We start from the raw sequence: 20784 nt of genomic DNA on the forward strand, positions 1-20784 counted from the left end.
CTTTTACCTCATTTGCACCTATAGCACAGCCTTAATTCAATGAACATTCATCTAGCTCTGAAATCTTTGTCAGTGGTAAATGCTGCATAGAAACTTAGTAAACGTCATTTTTGACTTCTGGACAGCTGCATTACACAGCGATTGGTAATCATCACCGTCGTAACCCTCTCTACGACCTTAGCAAGACAAAGGTCTTTCCCATGTTACGCCAATCAACGTTGTTCTTTGCTCGCTGCGGCCACGTTATAGCCACATACTTCCTAATCACATCTGTCAACCTAACTTTCTGTCTTCTCTTCTCTTTGCCCGTTCGCCTTGTCTTATGATGACGTCTGTCACTCTTAATGACCAGCGGTTATTTTGCTTGCGTTGTAACGGCCTACTCATGTTCATTTCTTCTGGGTTTAAAATAATATAGCGTTCACGCCAGTTCATGCTCCAACCTACCCTGCTCTCTTTTCGCGTATTAAGATTGTGCATATTGTTTTCATTTCTATAGCGTCTGCGTTATCTTTTCGTCAAGCTGAATGCTCTTCATGAGGCTCAAGCGTCTCACTCCGTCGGTTACCACGGGTAACGTGCTCCTATTATGTATTTTCGTCTTGAGCGACAGTGACAAACTACCATTTATTATGTGAAAATGCCCGCCAAAAGTACTTTACCTCACTGTCATTCTTCCAATAACTTTAGTGTGTGTAAAATTGTAAAAATTCGGCTCCATCACTGATAACCGACCTGAAGCGTCTTTCAAATTTTTGTACATCACTTTTTCAGGCAACGTACCTCTTGAATAAAAGTAGACAGTGTGTGAGGGCTCATGGAGAAGGCGGAATTTGCTGTCATGAAGGTGCATCAGTTCACTATTCAGCTGCTACAATGCTAAAAAGTCATCTACTATTCAGAATCAGGATAAGGAGTTTAAAACGCTATTGTAGGTCACTATTTAACTGACAGGAGGTCGAAGCGCAGTAATAATAATATCACATGGCTAAGTGCCCACACTCGAAGCTTAGATAGAAGGAAATCATAGCCCGTTTTGTGCCTTTGATCTTGCTTTCTATGGCGTGGGCGTTGCGCTGTGTTAGTCTTCGAACAAAACCGAATATCACCGACGCTTAAAGTCCAGTTACCTTCCTTAGCAGGCACGCCAGGCGTTTTTTGCATCATGTAAGCATTTGAAATTGTGAAACAGTTCATTGAACAATCATTGGTTATTTTAACATTGTCTCTGCTCTTTTAGGGGCGAAGCTTCTTAAGACGTGGGTCATGCGTCTCTTTTATGTACTAGTGACTTCTTGCTTAGGGTATGGAATATGCGCTAGATGGAGGTACTTGTGCTTGATGATTGAATAAAACAATGCTAAATGTTATGAACTAGATGGCGTCCTTGTGTTTTTAGAGGCGAAGCTTTTTGGGCGTGGGTCGTGGGCCGCCTGTATGTATTAAGAGCCACCCCTCGTTAAGTTCATGAAGTGTCCGCTAGATGCTAGATTTTGTATATGTACTTTTAGATTTCCTGGCATTGAACGCGCACTATTTGCAAGTCGGAGAATTTTCCAAAAAAGCTTTCGAATATTTCTAACTTAGTTGTACGTTTTCGCCAAACTTAAACTAAAGTTTACAATATTAATTTGATGCGCGAAACAGGCATTTCGTACTAACGGAAATGGGTTACCTAGACACCTATGACTCATAATTTGAATACAACAGAACCCATTCGACTTTGTTCAGGTGCAATATTTGACAAAGGCTATTGGTCTTTAAATGGTGTTTCTTTACACAACAGATGTTTTTCATAAAATTGGAGATACATTCAGGCTCCCATAATTTTTGAAAATGAACTCAACACCTAGCAAGATAACCTTTGGTAACCCTAAAGTGAGTTAATAACAAGAACAAGTTAATGAATTATTTATTTATTGATTTGAAGGTTGCTTTTTGCCTCATAGAGCTGTAGGACGCCGTATCTTGTTTCGTGCCCATGTTTTGAATATAGTAAATCACGCACATAACTTGACTTTATATTTATCGAAATTCAAGGCACTTTTCTAGGCTCCCAGCACACGGTATCTACACCTCTCTAAGTGATGAGGATCTTGCATCTATACCGGTATAAACACATATGTATTTACATACTAGTATTTACACATCTGCACTCCCGTATCCGCACCAGTATCTACACCAAGGTAACTGGTATCTACACTACCCTAAGTGATACTGGAGTCTGGCACCCCAGTATCAAGCGGAGCGGAAGCCGTTGTGGTGAACTCTGAAAAAGACGCGGTGCTGCAGAATCTTGGTAGGAAACAAGGCAAGCCATTTCAGATTTCCCATCGAACCGCTTGACCGCAACTCTTTTTCGTTTGGTGTGTATGGCGTGCTTGTTCGTATTGGAAAAGTTGTACTTCATTCATGTATTATTCGTTATGAGCAAATGATATCAAAAATGTCACAACGTTAAGGTTATCACGGCACAGGAATAGCTTTCTGGCAAAGAAGGACCAGCACATTATAAAACCGAGTTCACCAATTTTTTTTTAGCTTCAGCATTATTCGGTTCATGCTAGAATGAATCAAGAAAGCAAGCTTGATTTCATTCACAGCACAACGAATTATATACTGGAGGCGTACGTGCATCAGTTAATCGATTGCATGTTCACGTAAGCAATATTTCAACGTCGTGTTTAGATGTCATTGCAAACTTTTTTTATTACCATGTCTCACTCACCTGATGCTAAGGGTCAGGTTTTTGTATCTGTATGCCAGACGACTAGCGGAGAACAAAACCATTTATCCAGTAATGCAGCCGAGTATATAAGGAGGCTTGTGTTAAGCGGATCGAGTGTTGCACATGCGCGTTGGTTGCCGTGCAAGAGTTACTTGCATTCTACTACATCTTCCCTTCTTTGGGGCAAAAAAAGGAGACACAACACACAAAAAAACAAGCGTTGAGGAAATTTTTTGTTTGCAAACATAAATAGCCTTGCTATTTGTGACTTTCTGGCAATGGATAACGTTGCGGCTCTCGGTGTATGCGCTCACTTCTTTGAAGGACTGGAGTTGAGTCTGATGGCGCTGCTTGGTTTTCTGCTGGGGACTCGCGGGCAAGCGACGAAACTTCTGTGGCCCTAAGATGTTCTCTTGTGCGGCGTAGCTGCTGCCCATTGTCTATAGTCACCACTTAGATTCGCATGGGCCCTGCAGGACCGATCACTATGGCTGGAGCCCACGTTCTGCTGCGTGTGTCATATACGGACACTCGGTTTCCGCTATGAAGATCTGGCTGACTCCTTGTAGTTCTGTTGTAGTAGAAGCGCTGTTTATGTCGTATTTCTTGCAGTCGCTGATGAACAGTTTCTGTGGGAACTGTCTTTCGTCCCAAGTGACAATTGAGGACCGGGAGTTGGCTTCGGGTGTGACGTCCCATGAGCCTTTGAACTGGCGATTGCAGCCATTCGTCCCTCGGAGTGTTCCGCAATTGCAGCAACGCACTGTAATATTCAAGGGTGGAAAACGGGCACTTGTTTAACAGATGCTTAGTTTCCTGAACAGCGCGTTCTGGTAAGTCGTTGCCGCGCCTCTAGTACGGGCTAGACATGATGTGGTTGATAATAAATTTGCTCGTAAAAGCGTGAAAGTTCATGCTGTTGAAATGTCGGCTGTTGTCACTGCACAGCTTCGCTGGATTGTCATGCGTCGCAAAGATTTCTACACTTGCTTTGATTACTGCAGCAGCGGTGGCATGACTAAGCTTGCGAATCTCAAAGAAAAATGAGTAAGAGTCAACGACTATGAAGTATTCAATGCCTTCGTGGTAAAAAATATCCACCCCACCAATTGCCATGGCAGAGTTGGTAACTCGTGGCTGATCATGGCAAGCTTTGCATTTCTTTTTTTGTATTTGTCGCAAACAGCAGATATCTTTGCTACATCTGAAATATTAGCATTCATGCTTGGCCAGTACATTACCCGTCGTGCCCTTGCCTTCATTTTATCTTCGCCACAATGTGCAGCGTGGAGCAGGCCGAGAACTTCTCTCCGCTTTGCTGGCGGAGTGACAAGCTTGTTACTTTTGAGAAGCAGCCCGTCCTCGACGTGGAGCTCATCCCGGAAGCTCCAATATGGCTTTAAGGCACCCGGCAGCTGCTGCTTGCTTTGGGGCCACTCTGTACTCGCTAAGCGGCAGAGCTCGGTCATGAGTGTGTCCTTCTGAGTCTCTTTTCATGCTGAGGAGCTGCTGATCTGAAACAGGTAACAAAGAAACAGCGATGACTCGAAATTGTTCCGTTTCCTCTACCAGCTCTGTTTTGCGATGAAAACGCGAAAGTGCGTCCGCCAAAGATAGTTCTTTTCCCGGTTTGTATGCCACAGCGATGGAAAATCTTTGTAGCACGAGCCGCATGCTCTGAAGACGAAGAGGGCAATCGCAGAGTAGTTTCTTGAAAATTGAATCAAGTGGTCGGATTCAACTGTGACTACTGGCTGTCCGTGTATGTAGTCCTTGAACTTCATACAACCATGGACTATGGCTGGGGTATCTTTTTCGATTTGTGCATATTTCTGCTGCGTGGCCGTTAAAGAGTGAGAAGAATAGGCTATGGGGTGGTCATTTTGTAGGATGACTGCGCCGACGCCGTACTGACTCGCGTCAACGGAAAATTTCACTGCTTTGGACTGGTCAAAGTAGGCTAGTACTGGTGCTATTGCAAGGCTAGCTCGCAACTTTTGGAAACTGTTTTCCTGCGCTTTTGTTCACGTTCATGCGACGTCCTTGTTAAGCAGCTCTCACACAAGCGCGGATGCAACAGACAGGTTTGGGATGAAACGCGATACAAAGTTGACCATTCCAAGAAATATTTGAAGCTCCCCACAGTTTTTTGGCGCAGGTACTTGAATGATGCCTTGTACTCCTTCTGGATCCAATGAGATTCCTTCTGCAGTGAAAAGGTGGCCTATGTAACGTACACTGGACTGCCAAAATTGGCACTTCTTTCTGTTGAGCCTTCAATTGCATTTTCTGCAGTGTTCAAGCAAGGCGGTGAGGTTTCTATCATGCTCCTGCCTCGTCTTTCCCCAGACTAATAAATCCTCTATCACGACCGCTATGCCAGCCAAATTTCCAAACACTTCATGCATGGCACGCTGAAAAACCTCTGGTGCCGATGTGAGGCCGAACAGCATGCGTACAAACCTCTACCTTCCAAACGGTGTGCTCATAGTGCACACACGCGAACTTTGTTCGTCAAGGGTTATTTGCCAAAAGCCTGAAGCAGCATCGAGCGTGGAAAAATATTTGGCTCCTTGCAGCCACGGCAGTACGTCGTCCAAAGTCGGCATATGGTAATGCTTTCGCAAAGTCACCTTGTTTAAATCAGAAGGATCCAAACATACGCGTACCTTACTATTCTTTATTACTATGACCGTGTGGCTGGACCACACGGGCGGGTCTTTCACCTTTGTGATGACGCCGTCGCGTTCCATCTCGTCTAGCTTTGCTTTCACTGGTTCTTGAAGGGCGACGGCAATTTTTCTTGCGGGTTTGATGGTTTGTAGTACATCTGGTTTAAGCTGCAGGCGATAGGTGAAGCCTTCAAGTTGTCCTAGGCCCTGGAAAATATCATCAAAGCCAGATACGAACGTGTCAGACGCTTCGACGTTGACTGTATCTATGCGTTGTATTAGGCCCAGTCTCTCGGCGACTTCACCACTTAGTGTAACGGCATCTCTTGAGCGAAAACAAAAAACGTAACCTTGGTGCTCTGCGTGCTGCTAGAGACAAGGTGTATCTTTCTAATTGCTTTTTGAGTGTGACCTAAAAAAGAACGCAAGGTAGCGGAACTGTTTTGCGCAGGAGCCACTGTTAACTTTCGAAAGACAGATTCTGTTATGACACATCAGTTCGTTCCCGTGTCTACTTTGCACCTGATCATAGCACCGGCTACACTCAACGTCGCCACCCAATGCTCATAATTCTTGATTGCGTGAACTTCCAACGTTTGCAGGAATTATTCTTCGTCGTCGGTCCTTTCTACATGTCATATGTGTCGTCCTTCTGATCGCGTTTCCATGCTTCGAGTGCGACACACGCTTGCCAAATGATTTTGACCGTTACATTTCTTGCAATATTTCCCCATTGCCGGACATCTTCGAGATCTCTGATGTTCCAAGCCACATTTTGGGCAGGGGGCAGTTTTTTCTTGTACCGCATCAATGCTTTTTTCAGATTCAAAAGAAGTGCGGCCTCGGATTTCGGCGACTCTGTTCTGTAGCACGGCAAATCTTAACCGTTTTGGCATAGAAGGGATCCTCATGGATAAGTCTCTGCTGAAGTTCCTTGTTTCGTATCCCAAGGATTATTCTACTGCGTAGAAGCCTATCTTCAAGCTTCCCGAATTCGCACTGCGCCGCTAAAATCCTGAGCTCTGTGATCCAATCGTTAAACGACTCGCCTTCTCGCTGGTTTTTGAAACCAAACCTAAACTCGTTGAAAGTGAGCTTTGTAACTGGTTTATAGTGGTCTTCCAACTTCCGGGTTAGGACATTCAGATCTTTCTTGTCTTCCTCCTGCTCAAATTTAAAGGTTCAAAAAAACCCGCTTTGCCACTTCGCCGATGGTCATGAGAAACGTAGCGGCTTGAACATCTTGCGGCTGTGCCTTCAGATTCTTTGCTACTGCGAAAAGTTCAAACTCACTTTTCCGGATATTCCAGTTATGGTAAACGTCGCCGGTGGTGTCGTGCGGCTTGGGGGCAGTAGCAGTGTCGAGCTCATGGTTGTGTCTGCAGTTCTGGGTGATCGGGACTTGTCTCATGGGCTTGGGCGTGAGGGACGCTCGTCCCGTACTGTCTCTGTTGAGGCTGTGGTTATATGGAAAAGCTTGCTGCACGGCAGAAACTAACTGCCGTGCGCACTTTTGGCACCATGTACGCCAGACGAGTAGCGGGGAACAAAAGCCGTTTATTCAGTAATGCAGCCGAGTATATAAAAAGGCTTGTGTTAAGCGGATTGAGTGTTGCACATGCGCGTTAGTTGCCATGCAAGCGTGACGTGTACTCTACTACAGTATCTAATGCTTGTTTCAAACAAACACGGCAGCAAGTCCTCAGACCTGCCGGGAACTTCAAATTTGTCTTACATTTGTTACGCTCAAGCCCTTTTTGTTATGAAGAGTACAGCTGCCTTCTAATATATCGTGGCTGTTTTTTGAAATATTTTCCTATAAAAATGCGAACATTTGTTTTTTTTGTAACTTTTTCTTTAAGCAAATGTCCTAGTAAATCATCTTGTACCCTGCACAACCGAAACGAAATAGCGCCTTAATCTTCACGAAATTGTGCATGTCTAAACTTAGCCTCAATCCTTATTTTGAGACACGCTCCTTCGTGGAACATCTATATCATGGTCCACGCCGTCGTGTGTGTTCAATCTTATCAAGGCTACTGGAACAGTGCAGTGAACTTGTAAATTAGTTGTGCCTGTGCCCGAGATTCATCGAGAACAAGAGAAAAAATAAACGGCTTGCCTTCCTTGTCCGTATCGTGTTAGCCAGCATCGGGTTAGCAAGCCGTAACAAAAACCAACTAGCCCAGCTGTCTACGATCTAACATTTCTATATTTCCTACTTGCATACTTGCACATGAACTATGAACCAAACAACCTGGCGGTATCATCTCACAGCTGGGTTCCTGAATTTGTTCCCAATACTGTGCACTGTATGAGGATGGTTCTTTGAAGCATAGGCACTAAACTTTCATGTATCATCATTTCATTTGGGACAGTGCCTGAGTGGAAAGGCGTTCGATGCAACAACACCAGAGGGTCTCACTGGTCTTGCATGCAGCGTACTGACCGGCTGGGCCAAGAGCGCCAGGGTCATAGATCTGAACAGCTTGCTGCCTTTCGTGAGTATTCTTTCTAACGATTGTCACCGCGTTAGCTAAGCCAGGCAAACAATATCTTCATAGTTTGCGCTGCCAATATTTCAGCTTGGTTCTATACGAACTATCCCCCTTTTCAACACTTCTACAACTTAAAATGTATTTCATCACTGTGCCTCCATTGCGCCGTGTCTTATTGAGTTCTCTGGAAGCAGTTTCAATAATTCAGCAGGTTTACACTGGCTGAGAATTAAAACACAGTAAATGGCAGCATTGCGTTTGCGTTGGCCGGTATCTATGATTGGGAAGTGTAGGTACTTATCGATATTGCGGAATCAATCGAGTAGTGAAACATATTGTCTACTGGTGAATTATATGTCAAGAAATGATTGCCAACAGCGAATTATTACAAAAAGCGTAAGTCTCGTAGTAGAAAGTTAAGCTGAAGCAGGATGAGTCTTAGCGAAAAGTCACATTCGCCATGGTTGATTTTTTCTCTCCAGTGGCATTTTTCTCCAACATCCGCAACGTGGAAATGTTCCTGGTAATTGCGGTCCTAATTTGACTTATAGCCTTCTAGGCAATTGTATAAAAGTGGTAGACTGCACATTTTAATTCCGATCCGATTTACTAGGGATGGACTTGAAACTCTGTTGTGGGGTCAAGAACGGCAAAGTATGCCCTCCTCTACATGTCATTATTGATGTTACTGAACCACGCTGGCCGCAGCGGTAGCTTCGGTCTTGGAACGAATCCGTGCTTTGTAAGCTTTTACATAACGTGCATGCTTGTATTCTAGCACGTACTCGCGCTTCTTGCTGTTTCTCCTAACAGGGTCAGAAACATTCAGACAAGTGCAAAGTGCAGAGATAATCCTATGAACATAACGCAAGGAAGAAACTAGCAGAGGCCGTGTTTCGATAATCGAATTTGTTTTTATTCTCTAGACCTTTCCGTACACTACATACCGACAGAAAAAAAAAATGTTGCTGATTCTTATCAAACTCTCTGCGCCAGCTCGCCCCTTCAAATTGGCGGCCGCATAGAAGCGCTCCTCATGACGAATCCCTAAGAAACTATCTGATGATGGGAGAGTGGCATGCTTTCCAGTGTGATTGGCGAAGCTCGGAGGCAGTTCCAATTGAATTACTTGACTATACATGAATGCCCTTCGCTAATACACTATACGTACTTAGCACTTATATTCAGCATCAGTGTGCTTGCCTGCTTGCACCCCTTCCACCCCTTGCCCTGCACCCAAGCACGTTCTCGCGCCCTGTCGATGCAGACATTACTGTTGTTGGGTTGAAATAAGCTGCCCGCGTTAGCACAGCAAGCAGCAATATCAATTGTCACAATAATAGATATGAATTTCGAGCACTGGCGGCTCGTGTAAGGCCACAGTGACGCAATTCAATGTTTTAGAATCCCGGCCGTGACGGCTGCAATTTAGATGTAGGTAAAAATGCTAGACGCCCGTGGGATTACATTTAAAAAGACACAAAAAGAAGCATTGAAGTCTTTACCTTGATAAACTGCACGTTAACTCTAAGTACAATAGTTTCACTGCCATAAGTTCTTTATTAGCAAAAAAAGTCAAGGTTGCAGTTTAGTCTTCTAACTTCCCGCCATAATTTTTGTGTGCGACGTAAAAAAATCGCGCAAAGTATCTTTTGTAATTTTGCGACGTTGCCTCAAAAATTTCCTTAAAATTCGTATGCTTAGAATGTGGCGCCCACCGATGACAATGTACTTCAGTTTTATTGATTAGAATCTATGTAGAACCCAGTAGACGCCTTCAATGTTTATATACCACAGTGTCCCGGTGCGAGAGTCTTAAGGTGGCATCTCTACCCGCAGTACCTCTTCACGCATTTCCTCGGTTACCAAGTGTCACGTGGTGTAAGAGTGATACCTTCGTACTCTTCAAATGGTAATTCACTAATACGTGAAAAAGTGTATTGGTCTTTAGGTGTTCCATTAAAGAAACGTTAAAGAAGCACAGGTGGTTGAAAATACTGGAGCCCTTCACTACAGAAACTCTCATAATCATGTGGTGGTTTTCGGACGTAAACTCCAACAGATATTGATGGTTCTAGAAGGTATGAATTACCAGAGTCTCAAGATAGGTTTGTCAGGCCGAAGAGACAAAACACGCACGAAAGAACACCGTCATTCTGTGTGGAAGTCACAACTGATTTACTACTTCAAACGAAATGCCTTTTTAATGGCACGCAACAGACAGATAACATAAGGAGAAGAGGCAATGCAAAACCTCATTAGAACTGCTTGCCGAAAAAGACGATCAACCAAAGGTGAGAGTACAGTAGCAAATTCTCAAACCACCAAACACGACCCCACTGCGTGAAAGAAGTAAAACGATAGCCGATTTCGAAATCAAGTGGCAAACACATTAAAAGCAGAGAAGCCAAGACAGTCACAGAAGCAAAAATAAAAATGTTTGAAAAGTTAGAAAGAAAAAATAAAAATAAATATAGTAAATGTAATAAACCCAGGGTAAAAAGAAGCCATTGAAAAGGCACGTGGTACAGGCAGCGTACTTCCATATTTTGAGAGGGAAAAGGAGGGCCTGGTGACACATGTATCACCAAGCTTCTGAAATTTGGCTGCCTCTAAATTTTCAGGGCTAGGTTTTTTTTTTCAGGTTGTCTTACGGCATACGCATTTTCGGCACTACCACGGCATCAGGGTGATATTTTAGGCTGCTGAGAAGCTCTGAAGGTTATGCAGAGTGGTGAACGTTCTTCCCGCTGTTAAGGACAATTGCGAAACAAAGCACCGCCCTCCTGTGTATTGGGTGAGCAATCACTCGTGCATTCTACGCCACTCTCATGCGGCAAATACTATGTCGGCCTAACAGGCAGGTGTCTCAACGTCCATCTCAGAGAGTACCAACAGCATTTCTCAGCAGTCGCCTACAGTCATTAAGCGATAGACTCTGGAGATTGCGGCTGCTCCCCGCATTTCGGGGATTGGACTGTCTTAGCCAGGCACAGCGAGCCAATTATTCGGGAAAATTCAGAGACAGCCATAATTCAGAGAAAACGTTGTGTCACATGGTCCTCCCTTTTCCTCTCAATTATGGAAGTAGGCTGCCTGCAGCGCGAGCCTTTTCGACTGCTCCTTTTTACCCCATGTTTGATACATTGCCTACACTTATTTCGAATACCTTTAACGTATCAGATACTTTTTCTTTTTTATTATGAGGCCACCTTGGCTCCTCTAGCTTTACCGTGTTTATCACTTGATTTTAGAACATACTGTCCTCTTGTGTTCTTTGGCATATCGGGGGCGTGTTTCATGGTTTAAGAATTTCCCACTGCAATCTCACCTTTGATTGATTGCCTTTTTCGGCAAGCAGTTCTGACAAGATTTCGCATTGCTTATTTTCCTCTTTTTATCTGTCTGCTGCTTTGATGCATGCCACTTAAAGGCTGTTTCGTTCGATGTATTAAATCAGTTGTGGATTCCACACAGAATGTGTCTGTTATTTCTTGAGTGTTTCGTCTTTTCGCCCTGGTAAAACTTATCAGGAATCAACTCAACCGAGCAGCAGTTTTTTGTAGCAATTTGGCTCTAAAAAAGAGAATGCACTTAGCAACCTTATACGTACTCTGGTGTCATAGACTCTCATACAATGAACAGCAAGTAAAAGCATACCGAGTACTCTGAGTCGTAAATATAACCCAAACAGCCGCGACGTCGTTTTTTTTTTTGGCATGCAAAAAGAGACGAAAACTTGTAATTTACCTCAACCAGAGTTAAAATGTTCACCTAACTGTACATTCGCTTATTATTCATTCGAAGGCACTCCTAATCAAGGTTAGGGGGCACAAGTCTGTATTTACTCCAGTTCAACGGCCCAGAATACAGAAGTACAACTGCAGCCATTCGAAAAAAAAAGAGCGGTGTTATTTTATATTTTTGAACGTAAATACACATGAGCAATTTTCTAACATATAGTTACTTGCACTAAATAGGAGATTCAAGGCATTCGAATAGATGATGAATGTAATAGGTGTGCGTGCTTATCCAGCAAAACTTTATCTTAACTTTAGAAACAAACATAAATATGGTAGAACAAAAGAAAGTATAAGTGCCGTTAAAGACAAAACCTCGAAGAGAATAAAATTTCTTATCAAAAGAAGTCACTGAAGTCAACGTTTCTGCATGCGTTTTGGACAATCCGAAAGTGAGTGATTGATTTCATTGCCCTTTCCCACTCTCCTTTGAAGGAGTGGGTGGATAGTGGAGGTGTTATACAGTGACGACATAAAATAGCGCAAAGAAACGGGGACACAAGACGAGGACACACGGCACAGGCGCTAACTTCCAACATAATGTTTATTACCACCGCACACTCGCCTATATCCCCAAGAAAAATAACATCACATGACATGAATGATGCGCACAAAAAATTTATTTCTTAGAAAATGCAATTCTTTATCACTGAGCGCAAGAGAGGGAGTGCTGACGCACTTAGATCCCAGTGAAGCGATAGCCTCAGCCTCAATAATCTCTCTAGTAAGCTTGTAATCTCTCTACAAGCTTCAAGTTCAGCTGTTTTATTCTTGACACTTTGCACAGCGAAACAAAGTAAGCGTAAAGGACACGTGTCATTTTTCCGTCATTTGGTTGCCCCATTTGCAGTGTTTTTCGCACAGTTTGTAGCCTCGTATGTTTCACGTGCAGTTTCTTTGCCCTCCGCAAAGATGATCATTGAAAAATTGCTACACGCATCGTGATTTTCATTACAAGCGTAGTGCCACCGTCTGAATTTGAACCGCACTCGGCAAGCTTGCGTCTTTCGACAAGGAGTACCCGGTGTTCCTTTGTTTCCTTGCACTTCTCAACAGTTGTTTTTTCATTGAAATCAAAAAAGCGCATAATACCTAGACGCGGTTTCTTCGGTTGCTTGCTGCCGATGCGATGAATGCCTTCAAGGCTGCTTACTTGAATTACCAGTCTATTTTCAAAAATATCTCTCAAAACAGCTCCTTTTAAAGACTCCACTGTCTCAGTTTCCCTTTCATCAATTATATATGTAATCAAATTGTTTCGTTGATTTCTACTTTAAAGATCGTCCACATTTTTCTGCAGAAACTCTATCGTTTCATGCAACCTTCACACAAGACGCTCACATTCTTCTATCCTTGGTATAGTCTTTGAGCATGGCAGCAGCTCCTGTTCAGTTGAGGCCAACTTTTTATTACTTTCAGTAAAGTGACTTTTTTAACCTTCCCAGCATAGACGTAAGCTCGCTTTTGGTCTCTCTTTGGTTATCCGAAATTTATGCTATTTGCTCAGAAACCGTTGTGCCGGGGTTCGTTTCGATACCCCCACTTAACACAAGAACTACAAGACACGATGAATCAAAACTACTTTTGACAGTATCACACAACACCCTCGGGCAGGGGACCAATACTAGGCACTAGGAATTGCTCTTAAGGCCTTGACTAGTAGTTTTTCTACTAACCTGTTAAAACAAAGACAACCCAGGTTGGCTGCGTCTGCATCTTCAGGTTCGTGTTCTGCCCATTGATGAAAAACATTTTGGGGGTGGTGCCGGAATGTTCGGGTGAAGACGACGTTGCTCCGATGCTCCATTGCAAAACAATAAATGATCCAAAACTTATGGCATCAATTTCAATCCGTAGGACATCACTGTCGTCAAGTGCAGCTAAACTGCCTGGGACGTGAAGCCAGATGATGGACGTTGTCGTACTGACGTTAATTTCTTGGTAGCGCACTGGTTCATTGCATGCAGCGAAAACCTGCGGAAAAAATGAGCCAGGTTAGCCACGTCTGCATCCTTAGGTTGGTCCTCTGCCCACTCAGAGTAGTAAGTCAGGGTATCAAGTAACCATGCCACAATGAAATACATGTAAGTAAAATAAACCGGACCCATTCCCCAAATTTGGGTATTACCCAAATGAAACAAATTGCTGACGGATTTAGTCATGACTAATCGCGTGACTCAGTGACAACCTTCAGTAAAACGTCGCATCACAAAATTAGGGCTTCACGCGGAATGATTACGTGACATAAACCTCCTTTTAGTAATGACGTCAGCATAATTGAAGCGTCCCTATTCACTGCGCTTTCACATTATATGAACACTAAGATACGTAGATGCATGTGTAAATTCTGGAGTGTTGAAAGATGTGGTGCTCTAGTTTCAATTTTTTTTTGCCAAGACATCTTGAACCACTCACACAAGATATCAACCAAAATAAACACAAATATAAGCACTAATTGCATGTGGGGACTTTCCTTGTCAAGTTATTGAGATAATGTGGCATCTTTCCATTCTGTTTTGTCGAGAAATATGGGAAAGAGTGCCCCTTGAATAAAACATTTATCGGTAAGTTCACGGTCTCGATTAGCGGGGGGTGAAATTGTAGCGAGTGGTAATAAATAATCCTTTCTCTTCTCTGCAGTGCGTGCTCTAATCAGAGAATGTTTCTGCTATAGCGAAGCCAAACAAAAGTAGTTAGTACCTATGTTAGTGTTAAATAATAATGTATTATTGCTGGGTGCTAACCCCGCCCTGCCGTTTTTCTGCAGTTGATCAATAACAGCTAAGAAAATTGTAAAATGTCATGTTGCCGTATACTTTCAAACACGCCGCGCCCTCCTGCAGACACAAGAACATTTTGGAACATTAGAAGCTAATGGCTGTAAAAGTGCACGCACTTGGGCTTTAACGTGACGAGGCATCGGCGATTGACATATTTTCATGTCAAAACATTTTTGACTCTTACAGCCGCTACCATTACCAGGACTTGGAGGAGGCAGTTCTAGTTCTTCTTCTGGAGACAAGGACGAATCGAAGGGACTCGTATCGGATGTGTTGGGCGCAGTTACCGATCCCTTGTCAATACTGAAGGCTCACGACTCGGATTCCGGAAGCAGTGGACTCATTTCAACTGTGTTGGACGCTGTTTCAGACCCTTTGTCGATATTGAAGCCCCATGACTCAGATTCCGGAAGCGGTGGATTAATTTCCAATGTATTAGACGCAGTTACAGACCCCTTGTCGATACTCAAGCCTACTGACTCAGATTCCGGAGGTAGTGGACTCATTTCGAACGTATTGGAAGCAGTTACAGACCCTTTGTCAATACTGAAGCCTCATGACTCTGATTCTGCAAACAAGGGACTCATTTCGAATGCATTGGGGGCAGTTACCGATCCGTTGTCGATACTGAAGCCACAAGACGATGTTTCTTCAGATGACAAGTCACATGGACTATTATCAAGCGTCTTCGATGCTGTCACACCAAATAATGACGATGACAGCAAGTCAAAAGGGCTCTTCTCCGGCTTAATCGATGCTGGTATTCATCCCATATCTGACTCAGATTCTACATCGAGCGATGATTCGCACACATCTGCTTCAGACGACAAGGAGAAACCCAAGGGTCTTATTTCCGGCATGTTGGATGCTATCACCAGTCCTCTACAAAGCCACGACTCAGACAAGAAAGGTGATTCTGACACAGATGACTCAGCTACCGAGGATAAACAACCACATGGACTTCTTTCCAATGTTTTCGGACTTGTAGGTCGTTAGTCATTATTTGGAATTTTACCACGTCCTAAGTCTCATGTACCCGAACGCGCGAATGATCTAACTACTTCAAAATATAGCACCATAATTGAAGCAATTTCAGGATTTGAACTCTGGCGCGAACTTTTGCGTAAGAATTGACGAGCATGCCCAGAGCCATAGCACACGTATGCGTTTGGTTGTCACACTATATGCTTCCAGTTGAACAACCACTTCAATTAGGCAACACATGTTGTTCTTAGAAAGTGCCGTAAAAACTTTGCATTGATATAGTCTATTGACCATGTCTGTGATAAATTTGACTATTCATTCTAAATACTAGATGTTCCAGTCAGCGATGTTGCAATAATGGTTGCACCACGCGTTCTTTCAATAGTGGTTCATAGACTCGAGAAAAACATGGGTGAATATAGTCAGTGGTTTTGTAGCCCCTGTTCCTCTTGAGTTTCGTAATTTCGGTCACTGAAAATTTGCCCAAAACTTCATGTTATTCAAATTCTCCTTAGATAAAGATTCTCCCCTTCAACCGCAAAGTTCCAACTGCGCCGGTGGTTGGTGTCAAACTCTCCGTCACGCATTTCTGTGAGAGCGAGCTGCTCTGAACATGCGCTGCTTACCATGACATTTCCGGCGCTAAATGATTGTGCTAGATCGTAAGCCAGTGAAAATAAATGTCAGACGCTGCAGTTTTTTGCCCCGGAACCCCACTTGAGGCAGTATTGGGTAGTGCAACGTCCCACTTCATTGCACGCACACTTTGCTGCGAAAGCAGGCTTTGCCAGCAATTTGGATACAATGATTTAGTGTTATTTTGCTTGTTTCGCACAAATATTAGTAGAAGTCCTATGAATTTCTCTCCGCTAGCCAAACACGCAACCGTACCACCGTCTAGTGTTTCTTTCAATTTCTCGTCAGAAAGATAGCTCTATGGAGAGATCAGTTGTATTGGGTCCTGAAAGCGATTTGAAACGTTAGGGGCCGCTTCCAGCAAAAAACTAGATCGAAAAGGAAATCAGATATCACAGAAAGGTATGAACGTTGCTTGTTAGCCTTTGCCAACGCAAAGGAAGTTTAAGGGAGTTTTGCACAGCTGGTCACGGGAGAAACTGTACTACCGAAAATTTAGGTGAGTTTATAAGAATGCACTCAAGAGCAGGTGGCGCAAAGTAGGATGACACAAGTGAGGAACCAAAAGAATGGACGAATACTCGTCCAGTCTGTCCTGCACGCTGTCCTGCACGCTGTCCAGCACGCTGTGTGACACGGAGTGAGAAACTAGAGGCAGACTGAAGACGTGTGGTTATTCTCACGCGCACGATCGTCTCCTACAATCTGAATTACTCTTCGCCGCACTGCATTGCGAACATGCGCTTTCAAAGTTAGATATTATGCTTGTAACTAAGTGCTAGCGTGTGCGTCGTACACCTAAATCACAAGACGTAGGGCCGCAGCACTTCAAGTTTGTTTTGTGGTCAATTGCACATCGTGAATTCAGTTACGCACATATGAACACCATCGTTCATGGAGCATTTCCAAATTTGTAATGGAATATTGCAATGCGCAGGAAGCCAGAACTACAAAAAAATTCTCATAAGAAGAAGTAAATTGCTGGGGCCATTGGACTAATCGCAAGATATTAGGATAAGAAAATCAATCGTGTATCAATTATCCATTATGTGTATACCAAACTTTAACGACTTTAGGTGCTCCGGTACGGACGCCACAGAGCTTGCCTTGAACTCGACGTTGTGTGAGGTTAACTTGCGAGTTGCAGCGCACACAAATACCTGAAACGTTTTTTTTTCTTTCTGCACACTACCGCTTGTTCTCTTTGATTAGCTTCCCACTTTACTACAGTTTGAACTTCCAAAAAAAACATTTCTATCTACTCTTATTTCAGTAAACCACGCCGCAAGAGAGACGAAACACGGGATTGTACGGTGCTCTGTGCACATTAGCTTGCGATCGGCTCTTTTTGCACTCCCACGCTAGTGGTAGGGCTACGATGATGGAATTGGTGGCGGTGTTTTTGCAGCTCCTCCTAGACAAAGTTTGACGTATACAGGCTAGAGGATTGCTTTTAAACTTGGTCTTGAGTATTCTTGAAGTCGTCTATTATAATCATGGCGGTGAGACATACGGGTTCATAAATAGTTTTCATAAAAGTACGGTGTACATGATGCCATCATTACAACTGCAAAATAGAAAACGTTTCAGTAAAACATCCAAGAGCTCATAGGAATGAGTGGGTATGTGTGCTATAAGTGTTATGTATATTGGGGTAAAAGGCTATATGAAAGCATAATTTAAAACATTTCTCAATTGATCATTTTGTACATACGAAAAAATGTGATCATTTATCAGGCTCAAAATTCAGAAGTGCACTACCCCATTTTTATTTTCATTTATTCTCTTAATTTTATTCATTACCTTACAAAACTGAAAAAAATCATGTCTTTTAGGTACTCATTTTCTAAAATCAGCACAAAGACAATTCTCTGTAGACTGTTCTAAAGCATATTGCGCATGGAGTATAGAATATTTTCATCTCAAGGAAGAGTGAGTGAAAATTACGTCTTTGATGTACCTAAAATTGTTCTGAATCATGAAATTGATGTTGAATAATTTTCTCGTGTGCTCACGTATACAACACTGCTTCGCTCTATCTACAATTTATTAAAAGTTGGTGCCTCACAATAACAGCAGCCTTTGTGGGCCTTGTAAGCTTGCCAGTAAATCAACATTCTTGCACAGCGCGAGCCTATGCGTAGTTATAGCGTAACCACGAAACAAGACAAGGACAGACTGTGTTGCCGAATTAAGTGTTTTGCTCAAAAGCCAGCAATGCTATAAGTTCCGTGTTGGAGTGCCGAAATGGCGTAACGCTGACAAAAGTAAAGACTGAAACCAAAAAGTTGTGCGACGCACTGGAATGAAGTAGGCTAGTAAGATGCATTGGCAAAAGCAAGAAGCTTAGCTTGGACTTGTTCTTCAAAGTCAAGACTCACAAGGTCGACGGGCCGCTTTGAGTCCTTGTTTTGGAAAATGGGGCGTGGCAGAAGGAAGTGCTTTTGCTTTTAAAAATAAGCTCAACTGAAAGATTCTAATGACAATATTAGATATATTTCACGTAACAACAATGACCTAAGTGTCTGCTCCAAAGACATCAAGGTCCTTCACTACTGTTTACCATATGACACACTGCTACAGTGTGTTGAGGACTGTTTTGACAACTTTGGTTCAGGTGCGTTCCAGAATGCGGCCGCCACAACTGTCAGCGCCTTTATTGAGCTCGTTAACTTTCACCTAAAGACAACTTTTGTGTCCTGGAATGAAGGCACTTTTATTCAAGAAAGAGGAGTGTGCATTGCTTCATGCATAGCGCCTGTTTTAGGTAGCATTTTTCTCGCTTACCATGACCGAATCTTGGCTAGCAGCCTCAACAAAACTGCTGCTGTAAAGGCTTCTCGTTTTGTTGACGATTTTTTCGTGCTTTTTGATGGCGATTATAGTTGATTAGAAGCTGCCGTTTCTAACATTTTATGTCTTTTCGATGAATGTATGGCACCTCTGATTCTGAGGCATGAGATGCCGCAGAATGCTTTGTCAAGGCTTCAGATTTTAGATTAAACACCTTAAGATAGCACCTATGCTGAAAATACGAGCCCAGAGGAAGCAGGCCAATTCCATCGTACTTGTCGGCTCCTTCGATGCTGTTATTGAAAGGAATTGCTAATCATTGTTTGAAAAACACTCGCCGCAACTCTTGCGGCCACTTGTTAGCAGCTTCGTTGAGCAGGCTCTCCATGAAAAGCGCTGGTTTCCCGGAACATGTACTGGTTTCGGTGGCGGAAAAGTTGCTTAGGCCTACAAAACAAGGCTGTGAAGCACCAGCGAACTACGTGGCTAGTAGCTTGAAGCGTGTGGCTGTGATTTCCTACCTACATAGGATTTCTGACAAATTAAAAAAAGCATAGGTTACATAGTTGATGTGAAGATTGTTTTCTCTGCCCCAGAAAACCTTTCAGTGCTCAGCAAATGTTTGAATGCGCAGTCCGCCCGAAAGATTTGTTACATACTCAAGCTTGCGAGCCTGTTCGTAGCAAGTGTGATTGCTCTCGTTTGCTTGATCCGGTTGTCATGCGGAAAATGCATGTCGGACAAACCGGCAGGTGCCTGAAAGAGCGTTTAAGGGAGCACTATTACCATGCATACATAGCTGTTCAAGGTGATCTGGGTAATCATTGTAGAAGTTGGGGCTGCAGACCGGAATTAAAAAAGTGCACCGCTGTCGCAAAACACCGTCAGCGGCTAACACGACAAATTACTGGGGTCAATCAATGGCAAATGCTGGGTCCTTGTACCTTCGGGTCCTCATACCTCATACCATCCTCATACCTTGCAAATGCTGGGTCCTCATACCTTTGTATCCTCAAACCTTCGGGTGCACTAACTGAAAAAAAATCAAGTATCTGGCTCTGACGCAATAGATAGTGTGTTCGCGCTGAGTTGTGGTGTTGTATCCCCATAAGGTGATGATTGTCTGGCTGTGACGCAATGGGCTGCACGATTGTGCTGTGATGTGCTGGTTTTGTCACAAGTATATATTTCCAGCGTTTTCGCTAATGAAATTTCAGTCGAAGTCAGCGCCCTTTTTTGTCCTTGTCGCTTTTTCCATGGTTACGCCGAAAGTACAAGTCGTCTTGCGCTGTGAAAACATGTTGATTTCCAGTCACAACTCGCCCAAGCATCTGTCTTATTGAGTTACATTGCCAGTAAATCAATATCTTGTGGTAAGTTATGGTGAAATACATGAAAGTAATAAATTATTTGCAGGAATATTGAAATTTTGAAACGTTGGGTAACATTGCGCTTCGCAGGTGGCAAGAATGACTTACAAAAGGCATGGCTAAATCACCTATTTTGAATATCTACTTACGCGAAAAAACACTTTCAAGAAATGACGTTGTGGCAATGGTGTTTGAAGGCCTGCGAAAAAAATGTACAGAAGAAACTGAAATATTGATATATTGGTCGCAACAATGAACAGCATTATAGTCGTCGCATTTATTTTGAGCACTAATTTAGAAAGAGAAAAAATATAAAAAGTATACCATGGCCTCTTTAAAACAAAACGTAAATGAGCAACTGTATTGATAAACAAAGCTGTATGAGAACAGCGTGTACGAAGTAAGCAGACAAGCATATAGCGTGGATTACCAGAGTCCTAATTGAGCTGCAGTTGTGAAGCACAAGACTATACCTTTTTTGTGTTAAAATAACAAAAGACATTGGTTGAGGTTCCTGTGCACT

General features: G+C 43.1%; 1 protein-coding gene across 3 annotated transcripts in view; it reads left to right on the top strand.

Annotated features, from left to right (window-relative positions):
• LOC119179728 (uncharacterized) overlaps positions 1-20784 on the top strand; it is a 225712-nt gene that overhangs the window by 195152 nt on the left and 9776 nt on the right. For 2 of the 3 annotated variants that reach the window (XM_075869863.1, XM_037430847.2), the window contains 2 exons: positions 7779-7901; positions 14665-15568. In XM_075869863.1, coding sequence (XP_075725978.1) covers positions 7779-7901; positions 14665-15474 — 933 coding nt within the window. In that variant the 3' untranslated portion in view covers positions 15475-15568. Of the gene's footprint in view, positions 1-7778; positions 7902-14664; positions 15569-20784 lie in introns of those variants that run through there. The other variant, XM_075869864.1, reaches the window with a different exon arrangement.

This window comes from Rhipicephalus microplus, chromosome 7, assembly GCF_043290135.1.
Source record: "Rhipicephalus microplus isolate Deutch F79 chromosome 7, USDA_Rmic, whole genome shotgun sequence".
In the NCBI taxonomy this organism is placed as follows: domain Eukaryota; kingdom Metazoa; phylum Arthropoda; class Arachnida; order Ixodida; family Ixodidae; genus Rhipicephalus; species Rhipicephalus microplus.